The sequence below is a fragment of the Lissotriton helveticus genome, chromosome 6 (genome assembly GCF_964261635.1).
Source record: "Lissotriton helveticus chromosome 6, aLisHel1.1, whole genome shotgun sequence".
Classification (NCBI taxonomy): Eukaryota; Metazoa; Chordata; class Amphibia; order Caudata; family Salamandridae; genus Lissotriton; species Lissotriton helveticus.
The window spans coordinates 1,150,950,195-1,150,974,569 of NC_136067.1; the positions used below are offsets into that span (position 1 = coordinate 1,150,950,195).

Below are 24,375 nucleotides of genomic sequence, written 5' to 3' on the forward strand. Positions count from 1 at the left end.
CGGACGACATTCTTCTATATCTTACATCCCCGCGCAAATCCTTGAACGTCTTATTTGATGTTCTTACTTCGTTCGGTGCTAACTCGGGCCTTGTTATTAATTGGGCTAAGTCCTGCGTGTATGTTCTCTCGGGTGTTTTGCCCTCTTTGCCGGCCAGGTTTCCTATCCAGGTGGTCCAGTCTGGCTTCAAGTATTTAGGGATTTTTATTACCCTGGATCCCTCCCTCCGGTTTGCGCGTAATCTCCTCCCCCCGCTTCTTCGATTACGACTGGATGTGGCCCGTTGGCGTAAGCTACCCCTGTCTCCTCTGGGTCGGGCGGCTCTATTTAAAATGATGTCCTTGCCGCGGTTCCTCTACGCTCTTCAGAACTCCTTCGACGACATTCCCGCTACTTATTTCAGAGAAATCGAGAGTCTGCAAAGACAATTGATTTGGGACGGGCGCCCGCGTATTGCCCTTGCGAAACTTACTATCCCTTGGTATGTCAGGGGCATGGCGCTCCCCGATATCAAGAGATACTACTGGGCTGCCCAGCTATCGGCCATTAATCACGCAATGTACTCGCCGGGTCGTGATCTGGCTTTTGAGATGGATAAGCTCCAGTTGCCGGGTGGGGACTTTAATAGAGTGCTCTACTCTAGATCAGCCGGGAGCCATCTTGTGGGCCCGTCCAGGGCTGCGGTCAAAGTGTGGCGTGCTGCGAATGTGAGTTTGGGGTGGGAGAACCGACTGACGCTGGCGACTCCGCTTTATGCTTCTGAGCGTTTGGGAAGTCTCTGGTCTACTAAGGGTTTTGACCGCTGGGATGTGATTGGGATTTGTAAGGTGGGTGACGTTTGTGTGAATGGTCGCGTGAAGTCATTCCAGGCCCTTAAGGCGGAATACGACTTGAGTGATAGAGAGTTTTTCCGGTATCTGCAAGTCCGGCATGCCTTGGCCTCGGTTTTGACTCCTGATGTGGCCCTACCTGAGTCTTCCCCCCTTGAAGATCGTATACTAGATGGACACTTGCCCGACAGCACTATCTCGCTCATCTATAAGAAACTGATTCATAATCGTGCGGATTTGTTGGTCCGACTCAGGGAGATGTGGGTCGGTGATGGATTGGAACTGGATGACGAGGACTGGCAGTCGGCACTCTCCTCCCCAAAGGAGGTCGCCATTCCCGCCCGTCTTCGTTTGGTGCAACTTAAGATCCTCCACCGGGTGTATGTGACTGGTCCGCGTCTAGTCGTGATGGGTTTTTCCCCAGATGGTTTGTGTAAGCGTGGCTGTGGGATGAGCGCTACTTTTTTGCACATACTTTGGGAGTGTCCTGTGGTGGCGGCCTACTGGGTGGATGTGCTTGCGATAATGACTGTAGTTACGGGTGTTGCCTTGCGGCCTGAGGCCTGACGATGCCTGTTGAATGTGTGGGAACCCTCCGATTACTCTGTGGCCCAGACTAGGTGGGCGACCCTGGGGTACATGGTCGCGAAGCGCGACATTGCGCAACTCTGGGGCGTATCCCGACCTCCTGACGTTTCGGTGTGGGAGGACAACATGGACTGGTCCATGTTCCGAGAGAAGACAGTCTACGTGGCTAGGGGCAGGCCTGGGGCGTGGACGAAAATCTGGGGTCAATGGAATGCATACCGTGGAGAAATTTGTACCCCTCCCTTGGTTGCCACATCCGATGTTACCCTGTCTCCTTAGGCCGACATTCCCGGAATTTCTCACTCTGTTCTAGGATCTTCCTGTCCTCCCTGCTCCCCCCCCTCACGGCCTTACCGAATCTCATTGATTTACGTCTGTTCTCCTGTTTAGTGACCTTCCCCGCTGCTTTTTGGGCTGACTCGATTATTGCAATCGCCTTGTTTTTGTGTTCGTTAATTTCATGTTATGTATAGAAAATTGTAGTATCCTGTTCTCTGTCTGGAGCAATTTCATTCTATGATTTGACCTGGCCTCGGAAATGTTATTTAATTCATGTGTAATGCTATGTGACTTAGCGGCCGGCCCGTGTGGTTGTGGGCCCATCCTTGTATTTCATATGATTGCTCAATAAAAAAATTTAACAAAAAAAAAAAAAAAAAAAAAAAAAAGATGGTGTGGACGGGCCGGGTTAGCGGTCAGAAAGATACTGCAGACTAGTTGGAACACCCTTCAACTGTCGTGGTTCTGGAACCAGACGGAGGGGAAAATCAGTACCAAGATTTGACGCGTACATTGATACATTAACACAAAGTGTATAGGGCGCCTACCTGTTTGACAGAATAGGAAAAGCTTATCAGGGCTGCTGTCAAGCTTCACAGCGCTGGTATTTAAGGGAGGGGGCGGGTCACCACTGGCGCTGCTCTGAAACGATTAGAAGTGCAATAGTTCAACTTTTATGTAGCCCAGCTGTAGTTACAAAGCAGTTTGCGAAGTTAGTAATTTGCCGAAATGCTAGGGGACAGGACGAGAACGGATGCGGAATCTGACACCCGGCTCTCGTATTTCTTTTAGAAGCACCGACCTTGCTGAATAATACATCCAAGCGGAGGCGTCACCATGCCGCAGGGCGGCTCGCTAAACAGTGAGTTTTAATAACCCCAAGTCCCCTAGCATTTCGGCAAATTACTAACTTGGCAAACCGCTTTGTAACTACAGCTGGGCTACATAAAAGTTGAACTATTGCACTTCTAATCGTTTCAGAGCAGCGCCAGTGGTGACCCGCCCCTCCATTAAATACCAGCGCTGTGAAGCTTGACAGCAGCCCTGATAAGCTTTTCCTATTCTGTCAAACAGGTAGGCGCCCTATACACTTTGTGTTAATGTATCAATGTACGCGTCAAATCTTGGTACTGATTTTCCCCTCCGTCTGGTTCCAGAACCATGACAGTTGAAGGGTGTTCCAACTAGTCTGCAGTATCTTTCTGACCGCTAACCCGGCCCGTCCACACCATCTTGAATCACAAGTGATACACAACGGTCACTTACAGGTACCATTGCACTTGAGAGCCTAGTTATGAGTTTGAGTTTAGCTCACAATTGTCCATAACACTCACACTTAGTTTGTCTCATCATTATTTACAGTTCTGGCCTCACCCAGTCCGTGTCCTGAGGAGAACCCTTACTAGCGTTGAGGTTCGAAACGCGTTGACACTGAGCCTCGGAGAAAGAATTCGGGTGCCGCAAGGACGATTGACATTTATATAGCGATATCCCTTGCGCTGTAACTCTGTGAATTTAATTTGGTTTTTCCATATCCTTGGCTCAGCCAGACAGGCAGGCAGTTCTCTTTGACCAGAGGTCCGCTTGTCTTTTTGTATCCAATAGAAAGGACTGGTTTCCAATGTTTTAAGTTGATATTGTTTGGTGTTATCTGTGCCACTGTATAGTATCTAATTGTTGATTGTGTACAGCACTTGTATATATCTTTGCACAATTGTCATTTTTTGCATGTTTACTTTCACTGTCTGACGATTGTTTGCTTGATGACATATTTCAAGTATTTAAATGTTTCTAAAAAAGATGAAAAGCTAAAATAAAATAGAGAACCATTCAGAATTGATGTGCTGTTTGGAACTATAAGTAGCTAAATAAATCTGTCTGGCTCCTTTTTTCGTTTTGCAAACAGCCCTTTCAGCATCAACTCTAATTCCTTTGTCATAAAGCAACAGATGGAAAAACACATTTTGTTACAGATTGTTGCTACGTCTCACTTCTGAATAATCAGATTTATAATCCTGTATTCACACGTAGAATAAAGAATTATAAGTTTGTAACAATGAATACTGTGGAGGTCTTTCACTGAGTTTCATCAAATAGTCAACAAGTGCAAAGCACTTGCTATTAACCCATATACCCTACAATCAGTAACTTCCATTACAACGATGTCTGAAGTCTCACAAAACTCAAAAAAAGCTTGAGAATAGACACTATGTCAAAAATCTAACATAAATAATATAAACCACAATTGAAAACTAAAGTCGATACCATGTTTATATATGTGATAATTTCTCACCTTACAACTCCATTTTGAAGTCCACCTGCAATAACATTGACAGACAGACCCTCAGGTTGATTGGAGAATGAAACAGAACAAATTATTTCTCTGCAGTGAACATGTCCAACAAGATCACCATTTACTGTCCAAAGTCGGAGATCACTGCCACCACCAACTGAAACAAAATAAGACTTATCAACTGGTGTTCTGATAGAGAATTAAATAGATGTGCCTACCAAAAACAGGTGCAATAATAATTTTCATGAGAGAAAGTAAAAATATTTCACTAAATTCAATTTTCAACAACCTTTGGCCACAGTAATAGTTTTTGGGCAGTAGTAGTGTTATACTTCTTAACACACAGAAAAGTTCAGGGAGCTTTGCAGCTGCTCAAGGTTATCTCTCTTAAAAGTATAGTAAAAAAAGCAGGAACAAAAACAGGTATCAGCTGTACAAGTTTCTTGTCTCATACATGCAAATGCTACAGCTTGTGGAGCATGTGAGAAGTTGGCCTGGTATATGATGATCAGTATTCTAGTGATCACCTTGCACCAGTCCAAACAACCCTTATGGTGATGGTTGTAAGTCAACCTTATAGACGAGCTATCCTAGTGGTAGCGTGGACAGAACAGTCTTAGGCTAAAAGACTCTAGAGGGCATGTAAAGCCAGCTGTTTTACCATATGTAACCCCTTGAATATCAAACGAAAGGACACCACAAAGGATATATATAAAATATATATGTATTTATTTCTAACACACTCCTCTAAACTCTTTATGAGGTCAGAGGCCAAAGCACATAACAAGTCACTTAGTTATTATACGTTAAGTTGCAGAATTTACGGTTAGGCCCTAGGGGCGAAGCAAACCATATATTAGGAAAGTGGTATAAGTACCACGTTACGAGAAAAGGAAAGGCCTTGGGCCTAGGGAATCGCCTGGGCTACACTGTCTTAACAATAGTTTAGAAGTAGGAGGCCCACAGGCGGCGCGTGCAGTGTCTTTACACACACGCGGGATTCAATGCAAAGTCAAAGGGTACTTAGGGGGCGCTAGAGGGCGCACAATCGAATGGCGGCACTAACGTGAGGCTCCCGAGGACAGGAGAAATAATCCTTCATTTATCCTGCCGGCGAGTGAGCTAGCACATCCTGGCCACTTAATTTAAGTGGATAACTGTCTGGAGAACACTCGTTGAAAATTTGAAGCTGAAAGGTGACGAGGTAACGGCGGGAGACGGCTCTGAAGATTTGCCGGAGGGCTGGCCCGAGGAGGACGGAAGAGAGTAGCAGACGGACTGCCTAGGAAAGACCGAGGCCTGAGGGACGGAGAGTAGGCCTGGAGGAGGCGGGACTTTGGAGAAGGTTTCCGTGACCCAGAGCATAGTGGCGGACTGCGCGGCTCAAAAGCACGAAGTGAGAGGTCTAAGCAGCGAGCCTAGGTCTGCATGTGAAAATACAACACAAGAACGGCGGAGGAGAGAAGAGCGGAGGTGGCGGCGGCCCGAGGGCACGGAGGCTCAGATACAGGGTGTGCTGCCAAAAATAAGCGTGGGGCAGCGAGACGGCCATAGTGTGCAGAGAGCCGAGGAGCAGAAAAGCCTGGTGTGCTGCGGCTGCCGAGGCCCGGACGGCCAAGTCATGTAGAGAAGGCGCTCATCGCTGCCTGCCTGAGAGACCTTGCAGACCAGGATTCTGGCCATTGCGAGCTGAACTTTAAAGCAGCAGCAGGCAGGAGGGGGCATACTGCAGCATTAGTGAGGGGCAAGACTGGATCTGGCAACTGAGTGGGCTGAGCACAAGGACCCACGTGCAGGTACAAGACACTCTTTATTTGGCCGGGACGGGGGAGCCCTGATTAACAATGTGAGGTGCTGGTGGTTTGGCATTGGGCCGGACTGAGGAGATACCCCCCTCCCCCCTCTAGGGCGAAAGAACCGGCCAAGGCACAGTGGGGGGTGCAGTGAGACCCTTCATTCTGTGGGGGACCTGTGATAGAGGCCATCTGCCTTCGACTGTTGACATAGGCAGTGACACTGTCGACACTGTATCTGGGAATCGACGGAGAACGGTACAGAGTTGGCGCCACTAGAGAAACAGCAGGTGTTGCTTCCTAAACGGCGCTATTTTTTCGACAAAACGGAAAGCACGGCTGAGGCGGCAGAAGTGGCGGCTGAGGTGACGATCGAAGGTATGCCCCTTGAGACAGCTCTGTGAGGAACCTTAACGCTCAATACAAGCTGGTGAATTGCGAACGCTGCCCCCTCCCCCTCCCCCCTGCTGGAGTAGTGTTGCACAGCGAGCAACACAGTAGACTTTGAGACCGTGTCGAGGAGCCTAGCCTGGGCACATCCCTCTTCTACGACAGCGAGGTGGTTTTCGACCTAGTTGGCCTGGGGCCCTGCTATTCAGGACCCCAGACTAATTGCTCTCTCTGTTAAATGGACTCCATGTACCTTAGGTACATACCTAATTGGATGCTGGGTCACCTTATCAGCCCCTGTACAGTGTACCTTAGGTACCCAGGGCATAGGTGTACCCAGGGCCTACCAAGGGCTGCAGGATGTATTATGCCACCCCTGGCTGATCATCCAAACGGACACAACTGGCTGCTAAGACAGCTGGGGCAAGGTGGTGTAATCACCCTTTGCTGTAGATATAGTATACCTATATCTAACCCCAAAATGGACACATATATTCCTATAAGTCACTCCTATGGCAGGCCTTATCAATCCTGAAGGCAGAGTGCTTGGAATTATGTGAGATGGTGCTCTAGCATGAGCTGAGCCTGTCTGCAGCTTTTGGAACCAAGTCCTTTAGCTGTTTCCATGATATCGCTATACCATATACTCTTAAGTGCATTATAATCCTCGCGGTTATTGCTAACTTTGGTATAGCATTATCAAAACATGTCGAGTAAGGTGTCATACGATTTGGAATACTACCCCCTCGCCAGTTCTGGCGACGGGGGTAGCATTCCACCCTTCTAGAGGGATACGACATGTCCATAACTGTGAACCCGGGTTAAAGTTAAGCAGAGCCTCAGCATCACAAAATGGATGCTGCCACCACAGACACAAGTCTGACCTCCTGCTGCTGGGAGTCCTTCCAGCGAGGGAGGCCTGGACAAAGGGTTTCCTGCCTTGGGAGGTGCTAGCACCACCCCGGACAGGATTTTGTGTATTGAGGTAGGGAGGTCTGAAAGGAATGAGACATGCCTGGGGCACACAAGGTGTCCCTGTGCATACCCTGGTTCAAACCAGTTGCTGGGGCACTCCAGCCCCAGCGCGAAACCGGACAAAGGATAGGGGGTGTAGCCACCCCCCTTCCTGGTCCCACCCATGGGAGGGACCTAGTCACTAGTGCAGCCCCCTGTAGCAGGATAAAGGTAGGAGCTGGTCCCATTTCAAGTTAGATTATCCTGAACAACTTTACAAGAAGAAACTCTGGACTTCGACGTTCTGCTCCACAGAAGACTGAAGAATCTCCCTTGTGGGCAAGGAGTGTCCACCCTGCAACTGCAGGCACCATCAAGCGTCCTAGCGGTTCACTTTGTCGTCCTTCCTGCCGGAACCAGACTTCAGAGCCCGACGAGATCCGGACTTCCAGACCTCTCCGACCTCTACCTACATCTGCAGCACAGCTGAGATCCGTGGGTGCGACGAGACACGTGGGACCGGCCATCTTGAAGAAACTGCACTTCGCTTCCAGCACGACTTCAGAGGCATCCTCGAGTAAGTGCTTTGGGGATTGAGAAGCCCCAGCCCCGAGCAGCTCCTGCACCGAAGACCAGCCCTCCAGCATCCACGAGATCTGCGTGGGGCCCTTTTGCTTGGTTGCTGCTCGACGCGTTGCGAGGACCTATTCTGACCATGCTCCAGTTTTGCTGACGCTCTCATCTGTAGATTTTAACATCCCGCGCAGCCCCTGGCGAATGAACCCCTCAATATTGTTGGATGTAGTTTTTCAGGCAGAGCTGCGTGAGGAAATTCTTGACTTTTTTCAAAGAAATAAGGACTCTGTACGCAGTGTGGAGATGATATGGGAGGCCTTCAAGGTGACCTTGTGAGGGTTTTGCATTGGGAAGGGTAAAGGGGTACTTAGAGATATACAGGCCACGATCAGAAACCTAGATAGAGACATAAAACGACTTGAAAGTGAGCTTGCTGAAGCCCCCACGACAGAAGCGAAGGCAGCGTTTAGAGAAAAATTATCCCTGTACATGGAAGAAGCGCAGAGAGAGACGAAATTTAAACACAAACACTGGATAGCCAGAAGCTATGGAGAAGGGGATAGACCGGGTAAAATACTGGCACAGAAAGTGGTCCAACACAAACACGGAACTGAAAACCCTGAACGGTGACGTACACCGGGAGACTTCCCGTATACTTGCAGACTTCCTTGACCATTATAGTTCATTGTATGCTACTAGGGGGAACGCAGGTGAACATCTGGATGACTTCTTGGGGGAGGTAGCATTGGGATGGTTGAGTGATACGAAAAGAACCTTCTTATGTGCCCCCTTTGAGCTGGATGAGGTGCGGGAAGCAATCATGAGCATGCAGAACGGAAAGGCCACTGGTACAGGTGGTATTCCGGTGGAATTCTATAAAACGTATATCGACATTATGGCCCCTGTGCTCAGAGAGGTTTATGAAGATGCATTGGAAGTGGGGATACTGCCGCATTCAATGCGCGAAGCATTAATTTTATCACTGCCCAAACCAGGGAAGCCCCTAGACAGCTGCAACTCCTATAGGCCACTCTCGCTACTATTGATGTACCGCCTGATACTGCCGGATCGATCCGGATTCGTACCTGGTAGGGCAACGTCGCATAACCTGCGGACGCTTTTTGCAGTACTTCACACCATCTCCCCTGATCTCCCTATGGCCGCAAATTTCCTGGATGCCACTAAGGCTTTCGATTCTTTGGAATGGGGGTACCTATTTGGGGTAATGAAGCGTATGGGCTTCCCGCCCTTGTTCCTTGACTGGATTAGACTACTTTATACAAAACCTATGGCTAAGGTCCTGATTAATGGGCACACCTCCCACACATTCGAGATCACGAGGGGTACCAGGCAGGGGGTGCCCACTATCACCGTTGCTTTTTGCATTGGCAGTGGAGCCTCTTGCTGCGAAGTTAAGACAGTGCCATAATGACAAAGCACTACGGTGCTTTCAACGCCAGATACTCATCTCACTGGACGCAGACGACATTACTCTATATGTCCGAAACCCTCAGCAAAACTTGAACCAGATACTAAGGGAATTTATAGTATTCGGGGGACTGTCTGGCGTACAGATCAACTGGTCTAAGTCTAGGTTTTTTCCGCTTACGGATGCAGTTCAGCGTTTTGAAATGGATTACCCACTGGAATGGTGTGATGAGGAGCTTAAGTATCTAGGTATCAAGGTTACGAGGAATAGAGAGGAACTGATGAGGGCAAATTATGGTACCCTTATGACAAAGATTGAGGATAACGTAAAGAGATGGGTGGCGCTTCCACTATCCATGGCGGGACGTGCGTCATTAATTAAGATGGTGGTACTCCCACAGGTGCTATACTTATTCCTGAACATACCCTACTACCCGGGTTCCTATTTTTTCAAGGCTCTGAAAAGTGAATTAATACGATTAGTGTGGGGAGGGAAACAACCTCGGCTACAGTGGGAGGTGTTAACTAGACCTTACTCCCAGGGGGGATTCGGGATTCCAGATATGGAATTGTACTATACGGCAGCACAGGCGCAATTTGCATGGTTTTGGATTAAGCAACCTCGCTTCATGCCACAGGTTGCGGCAGAGCATTGGCTGGCGCACCCTATCCCACTGGAGGGGGGATTATAAACGAGAATTGGACAGAGAGACCAGCAGCCCACCGCCTTTTATAGCACTATTAAGGCATAGCCTAGAATAATAGGGTTACTAGAGGTGCAAATGGCATATACGCCCCTGATGCCTATCGCTTAACACCCTGATATTCCGCTGCTACAGGAAGGCGTATTTCAGAAATTCAAAGAGAAGTTTAGCGTAGCTACGTGGGAAGATTTGTACCATGACGCTAAATTCCGGTCATTGACTCATATCTGTCCTGCAGAGATGCAGACGACATTGGATGTTTTTCTGTACGTCAGATTGAGACAAGGTATAAAAGCGATTACACCGGCATTTCCGGATGAGCCGGTACATCTGACTCCTCTTATTTTGGAAAGACCTGAACCAACGCGCCTAGTCTCAATAATATATAATACGGTGCACACCCAAACGGTGAGGAAAGCGGCCCGGGCGAGGGCGAACTGGGACTCGGAATTGGGAGAACAACTGATGGATGTACAATGGGAGACCTGCTGTCAACATACTGAAAGGGTCTCTGTAAGCAGCAGACACCGCATCATACATTATGAATTCCTCCATAGGTTGTACTATACACCTGCTAAAATGCACCGATTCAAACTACGAGACACTGATGAGTGCGATAGATGCCGCTCCCCGGGTGCGGATTTTTTGCACCTAGCATGGGACTGTCCAAACATTCGAGCCTATTGGGATGAGGTATTTGAAGCACTGCAGCATATGATAGGCGAAACCCTGGCACCCAGCCCAGTGCTGGCACTCTTGGGGTTTGTCACCCCCGTAAAGACGGAACACAGAAGGTTTGTGGCAATGGCACTTCTTATGGCTAAGCGCAGAGTAGCATGCAGATGGGGGCGGGGCAGAGCACCCAAATTTAAGACATGGTTAGATGATTTAATTCATTGTCAGGAACAGTTTGCCGAGTATGCAGAATTACTCCCGATGGCGTCCAGACCTAATGACATATGGGCTCCCCTTACATGCTATCTTCTTGCAAACGCGATGGCTGATGAGGATGGCGAGGATACAGGCCCTATGAGTCAAGAGAATTGAAATAATGTGAGATGCGGAGTAGAGACAAGGGGGGACCGTAGCTCCAGTTGGCCAGCTCTTCTAGGCTTACCCAACAACTTACGGAAGCTGGCAATTCGCCTAAAGAGCTATATAGGACTCTTGAAACATTTGTCAAGCCTATGGCCTGTGTAAGCCCGGATGACTTCTCACAAAGTCTGTGTGAGGAAGTCTCCTTATATTTTGAAAACAAAATTGAATCCATCTACGGTAAGATCCTAGCGTCCCAAACAGAAAAAGGCACCCTGAATGCTCCTCTCCCCACTGAGAATACAAATTTTTCATTGACCACCTTTCCCCCTATTGATAGCAGAGAGCTTTAAATATTAATGACCAACGTAAAATCTGGGTCTCCGGAGGACCTTATTCCTGCCAAAACCCTAGTCCCCCTGAGTACTTTGTTGGGCCCTCACATTCAAGACGTAATCAACCAGTCCTTAAAGAAGGGACACGTGCCAAATGAGTGGAAGAGAGCGGTGGTGAACCCCATCCGTAAGAATGCTGCTCTCCCCTGGACGGAGCTTTCCAACCTCCGGCCCATCTCCCTCCTACCCTATCTTAGTAAGCTTGCCGAGAAACACGTCAACGCGCACCTGTCCAATTACATCGAGGCAGCGGGCGGCCTAGACCACTCTCAATCTGGTATTAGGCCAAACCATAGCACAGAATCAGCTCTCCTGTCAGTGACTGATAACATCAGGATGTCACTTGACGGGGGGAGCTCAGTGATTCTGGTGCTATTGGATTTGTCCGCTGCCTTCGACACGGTGTCGCATAAAATTCTTCTCGGCCGCTTGAGGGAGGTGGGAATAAGAGGGACCGCCATGGCTTGGCTAGAAAGCTTTCTTGCGGACCGTCAACAAGGTGTCAAATTAGGCTCCCACAAATCCATCTGTAGGGAGCTCACCAAGGGAGTGCCACAGGGCTCATGTTTAAGCCCCACGTTATTTAACATGTACGTGGCCCCCTTGGCGGACATTATAAGATCTCACGGGTTCTCCCCAATCTCCTACGCTGATGACACCCAGTTGCTGTATCCCTTCCAAACCCTCACACCGACAGTTATACAATCTTTTCAAAATGGTATGAGAGTCGTGGCAGATTGGATGGCCCAGAACTTCCTCCAATGCAACGTGACCAAAACTGAAGTCATGTTGTTTGGAGGGGCCACCCTGCTATGGTCCCCCGACTGGTGGCCACTTGAGCTGGGACCCGTCCCCGTACCAAAACAGATTGTCAAAAACCTGGGAGTGCGCCTAGACCAAGCATTGATATTAAAAGATCATGTCAATCAAGTTACTGGAACTTGTTTCCGAGTAATTGGGCTATTACGACGCATTTTCCCCTTCCTGCCTGACATCCACAGGAAGACGTTGGTACAAGCATTGGTCATCGGTCGGATAGATTACTGCAATGGACTCCTCATCTCTGCCAATCAAGAACAACTGGGCAGACTGCAGGTAGTACAAAACACCGCAGCTAGACTCATCTTGAATGTTTTTCCCCCTACTCCTTCACGCCCACTCCTCTCCCACCTCCACTGGCTCCCGGTGAGACAACGTGTCAACTTTAAAGTATGCTGTATAATGCATAAGTGTATTTATGGGTCTGGCCCTAAATACCTAAGAGACATATTCGTCCCTTACTCACCGGGACGTGTCCTGCGTTCCAGCAGCACTATGTTGCTGCAGGTGCCCAGAGTGACGAGAGCAAGACAGGGAGGACGGGCCCTCTCACTTAAAGGCCCCATGTTATGGAACTCTCTGCCTACACAGCTGAGACACACCCCTAATCTCCTCTCCTTTAGAAAGAAATTAAAAACATACCTTTTTACACAAGATCAATAATTTCTCCTGTTATCTGTGCAGTTTCATATCTCAGGCTGTTTCCTAATGCCTTACCAGAAGCTACGCGCGGAGATACCCCTTCGGGGCTGATTCAGGCGCGATACAAATTCATAAATAAATAAATTACTAGACTGCTAGCGTGACCTAGGAGTGAGTACAAGAGGCGTATGGTGTGGAATGGAAGAATGGTGCACTTTAAGGGGCCTGACTAGCTGCATGCCACTGGTGGGGTGTGAACCAAACGCTGAGGAAATGTGGAAAGGGAGGAGATGAGAGCTACCTACACAGACCCGACAGCCTGGTTTGACGTGCATAACAAACAGGTACCAGGTAATGTTATTAATGGGCCATGATGTGATGTATACTTGAGCTGCTGAGATAATGTATTCCGAAATGTATGAAGAAGGCTTTGTTTGTGTTCTATGAAAATCACAATAAAAAGAAGTTTAAAAAAAAAAGTCAATGGGAACTTAGAAGTTAGATTTAGAAGGATTTAGGACACTTCCGGTTTAGCTAGGAGGAAACAACTAGAGACTTAGACACTTGAATAGTCAATACCCTTGGGAGCACCGAAGTACTCGTGCTACCTCACCCACGGACGGCGGGTGCATAGGTGTGAAGATGTATCGGGTTTCGTCATTGGATCCTATGGAGACCTGGAGAAAGATGCTGCAGGCGACCAGGAGGAAGATGTCTGGGTGGATCCAAGGGTGGATCTAGGATGAAGAGGACCTGAAAGCAGAGGGGACAGAGTCTGGGTCACTAGTCAGTGACCGGGTGGAACCAGGAAGGAACCAGACGACGTTGAGGAGCAATCAGGTGCTGTCTTGAAGCTTGTCTTGGCAGCCACGTGGACCAGGAGGCGTCAACGATGACCAGGTGCTGGAGACAAACTGTCCCACGAAGGATCTCGCAGATGGAGGGGTCGACTTCAGGATTGGAGTCAACGAGCCTTGGCAAAGGCAGCCCACGCAGGATACAACAAAGGCTTCTGGTGCAGACCAGCAAGGTCTGAGGTGCTTCACCTCTGCAGGGAAACAAGGGCCAGTCTGGAGCAACCAGACCAGCAATGTGGTTCAAAAGGATTGTCGTCACAGAGGCTACTAGCCAACGGGCCAGCAACCGGACAATGCGTCGAGCAGAACAAAAACAGAAGGGCCCCACGCAGAACTCGTGGAGTGTGGGGGGCTGATCTTCGTCGCAGATGGAGCTCGGGATCGGGGTTTCTCAATCCCCAGTGCACAGCTTCGAGGGTACCTCAGGAGCTGCACAGGTAGCAAGTTGCAGGCTTTCCAAGATGTCCGGTCCCACGTGTCTCGTCGCCTCCACGGATCCCAGCTATGCTGCAGTCGAGAAGAGAGGGTCAGAGAGGTCTGGAAGTCTGGGTCTTGTCAGGCTCTGTGCTCGGGTTCCGGCGGGAACGTCGACAAAGCAAGCCGTTGATTTGCTGGATGGTGCCTGGTTGCCCAGGGTGGTCACTCCTTGGCCACAAGCGAGATTCTTCAGTCTTCAGCTTCCGCAGAATGTCGAAGGTCCAGAGTTTCGTGTCAAGTTTCAATTCAGGATTAATCTAAAGTCTCAGGACTCAGCTCCTACCTTTATACAACTAAAAGGGGCTGGATTACTTACTAGGTCCCTCATATGGGTGGGACCAGGAAGGGGGGTGGTTACACCCACTTTCCTTTGTCCAGTTTCGCGCCAGAGCTGGGGCTGGAGTGCCCCAGCAACCGGTTTGAACCGGGGTATGCATGGAGCACCTAGGGTGCTCCAGGCAGTGTCTCATTCTATTCAGCCCTCCCTGTCCCAATACACAAAGTCCTGTCTAGGGTGGTGCTCGCACCTCCCCAGGCAGGAAACCTATTGTCCAAACCTCCGTGACTGGAAGGACTTCCAGCAGCAGGAGGTCAAACTTGTGTCGGTGGCAGCAGCGTCCATTTTGTGACGCTGGAGCTCTGGTTAACTTTAACCGGGATAGTCAGTAACAACATGTCTTCTCCCTCTAGAAGGGTGGAATGCTACCCCCGTCACCAGAATTGGCGAGGGGGTAGTATTTCAAAGCGTATCACACCTTACACAACATGTTTTGATAAAGCCAAACCAGAGTTAGCATTTAACCGCGAGGTTCATAATGCACTTAAGAGTATATGGTATGGCAATATCATAGAACAGCTATAAGGACATGGTTCCGAAAGCTGCAGACAGGCTCAGCTCATGCTAGAGCACCATCTCACACATAACCAAGCACTCTGCCTCAAGGATTGTTAAGGCCTGCCATAGAAGTGACTTATAGGTTACTATGTGTCTATATATAAGTAAGTATAGGAATACCAGACCTAAGCAAGGGGTGATTACACGACCTTGCCCCAGCTGAGTGATCAGCCAGTTGTGTCTATATGAGTGGCCAGCCAGGGGTGGCATAATACATGCTGCAGCCCCTGGTAGTCCTTGGTTACACCTATGCCCTGAGTACCTAGGGTACACTTCTACAGGGGCTGACAAGGTGAACCAATTCCCAATTGTGTATGTACTTAGAGTACATGGTGTAAATTTAGAGAGAGTGCATCTGGGCTGTGGGTCTGGTTAGCAGGCCCACAGCCACATCTAAGTCGAAAACCAGTAAAGCAAAGCAAAAAGTGGGGGTGACCATTGGAAGCAGACCCTACTCTCCTAAACATCTACGCTTCCCCTGCATATACAGAACTATTACAGCCCTACAGCAGCATTGTGTGAATCTTCTCACAAACAAAGACTAGGTAAAACACATGCAAAAAGAACTACTGATGGACAGAATGCAGAACAATGTCATACATTCACCCCAGTACAGAGATCTGGGCCTAAATCCATCGTTTTATTGCTCACCATGCCATTACAGTTTGGACCCAGTCATATGCAAATCAGTCTAGAGCCTGCGCCCAATGGGAACAGTCCAGCCCGAAGTGCTAGGCCATGTCCTCTCTGGACTGGAAACAAGCCTCCTAGGACCGGTTTCAGGGTTTCACCCCTCTTCAGCCAGGATAGCTTCCCCTTTGGTTTTGCTTTGTTCGCCCTAAGTTGGCAGGGTATGCTCAGACGTGGGTCCCTTGCTCACTTTGCCACTGGATTCAAGCTAGCCTGGCTGATGACGGCTGATTGGCCAGAAACCAGTCCCAGGATGCTTGTTCCTGGTCCAGGGAAGACATGGCTTGGCAGTTCGGGCTGGACTGTTCCCATGAGGCACAGGGTCAGACTGATATGCATATGGTCATGTCTGAACTGGGGTGGCGGAGTGAGCTAAAGAATGATGATGTATTAAACCCAGATCAGTTGACTGGGGGTGAGTGCTTGCAATGTTCAACACTCCGTCCATAATCCCCTTTAGTTTTGCTTTGTTCACCCTAAGTTGGCAGGGTATGCCCAGACGTGGGTCCCTTGCTCACTTTGCAGCTGGATTCAAGCTAGCCTGGCTGATGACGGCTGATTGGCCAGAAACCAGTCCCAGGATGCTTGTTTCTGGTCCAGGGAAGACATGGCTTGGCAGTTCGGGCTGGACTGTTCCCATGAGTCACAAGGCCAGACTGATTTGCATATGGCCATGTCTGAACTGGGGTGGCTGAGTGAGCTAAAGAATGATGATGGATTAAATCCAGTTCAGTTGACTAGGGGTGAGTGCTTGCAATGTTCAACACTCCGTCCATCACCCCCTTTGGTTTTGCTAGGTAACACACATGCCACAGCGGTGTAAGCTTCACTCATGAAGGGTACAATGATTGAGGGGTTTGGACTCACTGCTGAGGAGTACAGGATTAAATTCAGGGGGGGCTCAGAAATACCTGAGTCAGTCCTGTGTGGAATTTATAGTCTACACAATAAAAACACTAGGTGGCTGGTTGACTGGAAGTAAAGTGCAGGATTATGAAGGACTTTATAATTTGTTTATGAAGGAGCACATTTTTTTTTGTCAAAAATATTTTTATTGAGGTATGCAGGAGCAAACAGTGTACCCATAACCATAGCCATAGCCAAAGGTCCCTCGCAGGGGAGTATACATGCAAGATGAAGGCATGACAATCAGAGAAGGCAACAATAAGTAGCAACAACAAGACATCGGAAAGGGAGGGCTCCTCGCTGCAGGTCGTTAGCTAGTGAAGATTCTCAGATGCTAAAGTAGCGGAGGAGGCCACTCCACAAGGAGCCTAGTCTCATAAACAAGTGTAACGTCATCTTATTGGAAGTGTCGGTTGATAAATCCCCTGGAACTGCCAGATGACCTATGGAAGAACTGGCATTGACCGAATTGCCTCAACAGGAGGCAAGCATTTAACCCTTAATAAGAAAACAAAACCCCACCCATATCCCCCCACCCACCCCACTCCCCTCATGGTGGCGGCAGCGACTATAGAAAAGTGGAAGTGAGCAAAGAAAAAAAAAACTAGAAGGGGTTATAGCAACGGGTGTGGGAGCACCACTCAGAATTGGAAAAGATGTAGAGCCCTAATGGTGGAGGGGCAAACCGCAGACGGGAGGCCCCGGGAAAGGAAAGCAACCAGCGGACCCCATTTGAATTCAAAATTTTTAAAATAATCTCTGAAGATGTCCGCCATGCGCTCCAGGCTCAGGAGTTTCCATAGGCATGCGTGCCAGAAGGATATAGCTGGGGCCTCCTTCCTCTTCCAGGCCGCCGCCAAGGTTACCTTGGCTGCCCCGATGCACAGCCACATGATCATCTTGTCCGCCCGAGTTTGGTGTATTAGAGACGGGTCACGCAGCCCCAAAAGAATCCCTGCCATGTCAGTAGGGATAGGGTAGCCCAGCATCTCCTTTATGTGCGCTAAGATCTCCTCCCAATAAGGTCTGATAGAGGGACAGTCCACCATATATGTCAAAAATCACCTAGCTGTCCACACCCCCTCCAGCATCTGTCTGAGGTGGTAGGGAAGATCCGCCGGAGTTTGGAAGGATGTAGATACCAATCCATCATAGTTTTGAGGTGGGCTTCTCTGAGGGCAATGGAGTGATTGAAGCGATTGGTATCCGCCCAGAGATGAGCCCACTCCTCGTCTGAGATGGGGCGTTGCAGTAGGTCTTCCCACATCCCCATATACCTGGGCCTTGGAGAGGTGGTGGTTTTGAGCAGAAAGGCGTATATAAAGGAGATCACTCCCTTCACTGAGGATGATTTGGCGAGAAAAGCCTCACATTTGGTCAGAGGGCATGTAGCAGCTTCCCTGACTTGGGGATGGAGTGCCCAGTGCATATGTTGTGTGTAAAGGTAGGATTCTGTATCTGGTAAATTAAATTCGTCCCTGCACTCTTTGAAAGTGAGAGGTTCGCCATCCCGACCAGCAAGGTCTGAGGTGCTTCACCTTTGCAGGGAAGCAAGGGCCAGTCTGGAGCAACCAGACCAGCGAAGTGGTTCAAAACGATTGTCGTCACAGAGGCTACTAGCCAACGGGCCAGCAACCGGACAACGCGTCAAGCAGAACACAAGCAGAAGGGCCCCACGCAGAACTCGTGGAGTGTGGAGGGCTGATCTTCGGTGCAGGTGGAGCTCGGGTTCGGGGTTTCTCAATCCCCAGTGCACAGCTTCGAGGATGCCTCAGGAGCTGCACAGTTAGCAGGTTGCAGGCTTTCCAAGATGTCCGGTCCCACATGTCTCGTCGCCTCCACGGATCTAAGCTATGCTGCAGTTGTGAAGAGAGGGTCAGAGAGGTCTGGAAATCTAGGTCTTGTCAGGCTCTGTGCTCGGGTTCCGGTGGGAACGTCGACAAAGCAAGCCGTTGATTTGCCGGATGGTGCCTGGTTGCCCAGGGTGGGCACTCCTTGGCCACAAGGGAGATTCTTCAGTCTTCAGCGTCAGCAGAATGTCGAAGGTCCAGAGTTTCGTGTCAAGTTTCGATTCAGGATTAATCTAAAATCTCAGGACTCAGCTCCTATCTTTATACAACTAAAGGGGGCTGGATTACTTTCTAGATCCCTCCTATGGGTGGGACCAGGAAGGGGGGTGGTTACACCCCCTTTCCTTTGTCCAGTATCACGCCAGGGCTGGAGTGTCCCAGCAACCGGTTTGAACCGGGGTATGCATGGAGCACCTAGGGTGCTCCGGGCAGTGTCTCAATCTATTCAGCCCTCCCAGTCCCAATACACAAAGTCCTGTCTGGGGTGGTGCTCGCACCTCTCCAGGCAGGAAACCTATTGTCCAAACCTCCATGACTGGAAGGACTCCCAGCAGTAGGAGGTCAGACTTGTGTCGGTGGCAGCAGCGTCCATTTTGTGACGCTGGTGCTCTGGTTAACTTTAAACGGGTTAGTCAGCAACCACATGTCTTCTCCCTCTAGAAGGGTGGAATGCTACCGTCCGTCGCCAGAATTAGCGAGGGGGTAGTATGCCAAAGCGTATGACACCTTACACAACATGTTTGGATAAAGCCAAACCAAAGTTAGCATTTAACCGCGAGGTTCATAATGCACTTAAGAGTATATGGTATGGCAATATCATAGAACATTTATAAGGACATGGTTCCGAAAGCTGCAGACAGGCTCAGCTCACGCTAGAGCACCATCTCACACATAACCAAGCACTCTGCCTCCAGGATTGTTAAGGCCTGCCATAGGAGTGACTTATAGGTTACTATGTGTCTATATATAAGTAGGTATAGGAATACCATGCCTAAGCAAGGGGTGATTACACAACCTTGACCCAGCTGAGTGCTCAGCCAGTTGTGTCTATTTGAGGGGCCAGCCAGGGGTGGCATAATACATGCTGCAGCCCCTGGTACAAGGGCTGACAAGGTGAACCAATTCCCAATTGTGTATGTACCTAGAGTACATGGTGTAAATTTAGAGAGAGTGCATCTGGGCTGTGGGTCTGATTAGCAGGCCCACAGCCACTTCTAAGTCGAAAACCAGTAAAGCAAAGCAAAATTAATCTTAAATCTTAACCTTAAATGAAGAAAAAAAAAACCTTTTCTTTTTAAATACAGACCTGTTTCCTCAAAGGAAAATGGGCAACACAACATTAAAAGAAACACATACAAAAATACCACTTTGTTTGTTATATCAAAAAACAATCACAGGCATGGTGATCTGCAAATCCCAGCAGACTATCATTCCTGTGATGGCCTCCAATTGTAGTTTGTTGCAATATCTGATCCACCACATTAATATTCTTGAGGTACAGCAGATTCCAACCCACTACGAATTTGTATTTTAAGAACTGACCAATTAGTACTTAGGTTGGTTCTTACATTTTTTACTGGTCACAAATTGCGACAGTAAATCGTACATCTGGCCCATACCTCTGTCCCTTTAGTTTCCAAGACAATATAAACCCCAAGTAAATAGAGACCCAGAGGGCCCCTCTTTTTGGGAATTAATAGCGGGGAAAAAATAAAAAGTTACCTATCCATGCAAAAGTGTTAAAGAACGAGTTACTTACCTTCGGTAACAATGTATCTGGTAGACACACATTCTATCCGCAGATTCTTTAACTTAACTTAGAATATTCCCAGGCGTCAGACTGGATCCGGAAAACTTTTTCCCCAGCAGTACCTCTGTGCGCTGGGGAGCAGCGTCGAATGGCTCCGTCTTGACATCGTATATGGAAGTGACGTCAATGGAGCCATATAAGCCTCCCCCCCCCGCCCGGCGCGCTGACGTCAGTTTTCTACTGTGAAACCTTTTCGCACCGCAACGCGGAGCCACTACAAAAACTGTGAGAGTATAGGAACAGTGTGCCAAAAAATATCAAAAATCTTTTAAACAACAATGACAGGAAATCATAGAATGATGAGAAACATCACCATGTGAAAAGAGTACTTAACACTTCAAGGGACAATGTTGAAAGAGTACTTAACACTTGAAGGGACTAAAGGGAGCGAACGAGGCACCCGCCCCTAGAAACAGTCTCGCCAAAGCGAAGAACTATGCCCCCTATAAGAGGCAACGACTTAAAGAAATGAATGGCATGACAAACAAGGACAGTTTGCAACCACAGGACGTAACTGTACGAAAGACAGTCTGTAACAACAGGACGTAACTGTAAAGGACAACAAGACAGGGAACAATGACTCTTGGCAAGTAACCAGAAGTGAGCAACAACAGAGAATGTTTACCACACCCCCCGCAATGACCTATGAACTGTAGCATAGTCCAACAGAACCTCAACCCAATCGACTGCATCATGGACAAGAAGACCCCAAAGTAATGGGGAGAAACAGATGAGGCTGGAGGGAGGGTAGAAGAACATGAGAATCTCCATTGCCGGAAGAACCCGGGTGGAGGAGCATTGAATGGCACATACCCTAGCCACCCAAGAACGAGAATGGGTGAAGAGCCAATGTGCCAAAACAGAATGACATCCTGCCCCGGAGGATAGTGAACTAGAGCACCCTTCAGGAAGACATCAGATAGAGACATCTAGCCGCAGATTCCTTAACTTAGAATAGATACCAAAGCTATACCCCATTGGAGGAGGGTCTGCGACCAAAACCCACCAAGTTCCCAAGGGAAGTAGCCCGTCTAGAACATTGACTGAAACAAGGTGGGGGCAGCAATGCCAGTGTGGCTAACACCAGATCCATAAAGCTCAGCAATGCCAGTGTAGCTGACACCAGACCATGAAGCTCAGGGTGGAGCATGAGCAAGGGAAGCAAGGTACCACAATCTGTCAGAGGACGGTACGAGTGCACAGTCGTCCAGACAGGTAAGAAACGAAGTACAGAACAAGAAAGGTCAGTGCACAATGGCAGAATGCCATAAACTTCCACGAAAAGAGGGAAACTGGGTGTAGGATCGCAGCATCCATAAGAGACAAAGCCCCAGTGAAGGGACTTAAATAGTATGACAGATTCATAACACACAATCTGAGCAGCACAACAGCAGGTGCCAACTAAGGAAATGTCAGGGGCAGAAGTCATCATGCAGAGACACACAAACTATGACTACCTGGAGATACATAGATGTGGATTACAAGAATACACAGAACCAACAGATTGTACAGTGAGAACCACAACACACAATGCAGAAGCCCAATGAAACGTAACAGCCACAGCATGTGCACGTTGACAGAGAAGACGGCACCAGGTAGTCAACCAGCCAACCGCACCTACAGGTTCAATGACCGAGGGCCACCGGCAAGCCGGACACAACCAAAGCTATCTCCCATGAGGGAGAGAGAGAGAGAAACAGAAAGGAAATCTGGGACAATCCCCAGAAACCACAGCAGGGAAAACCCACATGCTTGCCCTCTCGTGTGTGTACACAGCACAGAGAAATATATGAAAAAGTCAAGAATTGACAACCAAGGGTAAACTGGAAGAGTACCAACGGCACCGATGGGAAACACAGCAGGACATACAAGTCCATCCACTAAATAGGGATCCTGACCACCACACTAACGAAGAAGAAGCAGTCAGTAACACTCAGACATAGAATGTCTGAAAAAGCGCGCATGCGCGCATACACACACACAAAAAAATTATGCCAGAGACCATCGCGAGACAGGATACGTCAGCTGAAAACCGCAGCAGGGGCCAGGAGGAGAAACACCTGAGCCATGTGGGTCAACGAACAGAAGAACTTAAGCACAGGCTGGGGACCGGCGGAGGGAAACAAGGGGCACAAGTAAAAACGCAAGAGATCCGCCCTGGCGAAAAATCCACTGCCCATAGGCAAACCCCAGACAGGGCGCGCCCAAGCCTTTCCCAACACCAGGGAAGAAGACAACAACACAGGAAGAGAACGCAACCAAGACAGTGGCTCAAGGAATACCACGGATCCCTAGTGATAGCGCACACACCCAGTGTGAACCCACATGTGGTGCCCGCCCAGAACACAGAAAGACCGATCTAAGGTGGAACGGAACAAAGCACCTACAGGGACGTGTACCCACGCCTAAGACAGCCAACAGTGCTAGGGGCATACGAAGGCGCAAAGATGAGCCAAATGCAAAGCAGGAGGATGTGAACCTACCCTGGGGCGATCCGGATACGGCAGTACCCCAACAATACACCGGAGCAGGCTGCATCCACAGATGCATGAGAGTGCAACAGAACAACCGTAGGCAGCAACACAGAGGCTCCAGGAGAGGGCCACGACAGACCATGGTTCTTAACAGAGGAGGTGTTCCACCACAACAGGAAGTATGGAGCACAGGGAGATGCCCACAGCATAACCCACAGGAAAAATCTCCAGAGGGACAGAAAAGGAACGAAGAGAACTGCATGTGAGTCACCGAAACTTCCTGGCAAGTCAGATCAGCTACAGATTAGCGAACGAATACCCCACATAGGGTACATCACATCCCTAAAAAAAGCAAGGGACACCCCTTGAAACAAGCTCATAGGCAGAGGTCAAAACGAATTGTATAAACAGCTGGCCCAGCTGTACCAAAGGAAGGAAAAACACGGCTGAACAGCCAAACAACCTGTCTGGGAAATAACATCTTGAACCCAGAAACGGAAATATAAAAGCAGTGACAATACTGCATACGAAAACATATGTCCACCAAGAGGACTCAAAACCTGACAGTCAAGGAAATCTAGATAGGAGGCACCGGACCGCCGAGTCGGCATGCTCATCAAAAAGATCAACCCCATCAAAGGGCGGATCGCTTAGTCGCTCCCGAACATTCTCAAGGGAAACTGCAAATTGCGTAGCCACGCATGGCGATGCAGAGCAACTGACCTAGCCGTAGCTTGACCCACGCAGTCAGTGGTGTCCATGGCAGACCGGACGGAAAACTGTGCCATGACAGAGCCATCCCAAATAAACCAGACCAGGTGAGCACGAGGGCCCTCTGCTTGACAGAGTCCCAAAGAGCAAAAGTAGCCAGAGCAAACATGCAGGTCCTGTTCAGGGACTGAAGGCCTGAGCTGGTGGATGCAAAGACATTGCAGTCACACAACTCCAACCACCTAGACATCCGAGTGGGAGGAAGCAACGGAGGAGGAGTGGAAGGGAGTGCAGCCTGGACTACAAGTCCTTGAACCCTAGGATGGAGGGACAAACAGGCAGGATCATCTGGAGCCGGGCGATGGGCAATAGCACGACCCAAAGGGTACCCAGATGAGGGCCTTTTACAAGTCCCCAGAAGGACATCATACAATGACCCGCCAAAAGGCAACAAGGCTTCACGTCCACCGTGCCCTGGTTGAGAAGATCCAACAAAGGGTCCAAAGGCAGGGAGACTAAGGGCCGCTGCATCTGCAAGATATCCGCAGCCCTGCGAACCATCATTGCAAATGCTGCGCTAGCCTCCTTGGCCATCTGAGGTGGAGACAGCAAGCCTTCCGTTGGGGACGGCTGAAGGTCCACCAACCAACAGAGGCGCAGAATGATGAGCTGGCCAGTGCCCTATGGGCCCATGCTCCGTGGAGCATTGGGAAAAAAAACCTGGGGGTGGAGAAGCCACTGGAGTCACATCCTCCACCAGCAGAGGAACAGCTGAGGACGTAACCTGGTGTTGACCGACGCCGAGACGGCGTCAGATCAACATCGACGACCCACAAAGAAGACTCGTCCACCCGGCATCGGACCGGTGTCGACTCATTCTCCACCAAGGTAGAGGCTCTGTGCTGCAGCTCCATCCAGCGACGACGCAGGGAGCCCCATAGGGCTGTGAGAAGATGCAGCAGGAGGGCCGCGTCCCGAC

General features: G+C 49.3%; 1 protein-coding gene across 2 annotated transcripts in view; it reads right to left on the reverse strand.

The window, feature by feature from the left end:
- Positions 1–24,375, reverse strand: part of LYST (lysosomal trafficking regulator) — a 3,192,287-nt gene that overhangs the window by 76,949 nt on the left and 3,090,963 nt on the right. For both annotated transcript variants that reach the window (XM_078648813.1, XM_078648812.1), the window contains one exon: positions 3,991–4,147. In XM_078648813.1, coding sequence (XP_078504939.1) covers positions 3,991–4,147 — 157 coding nt within the window. The remainder of the gene's footprint in view (positions 1–3,990; positions 4,148–24,375) is intronic.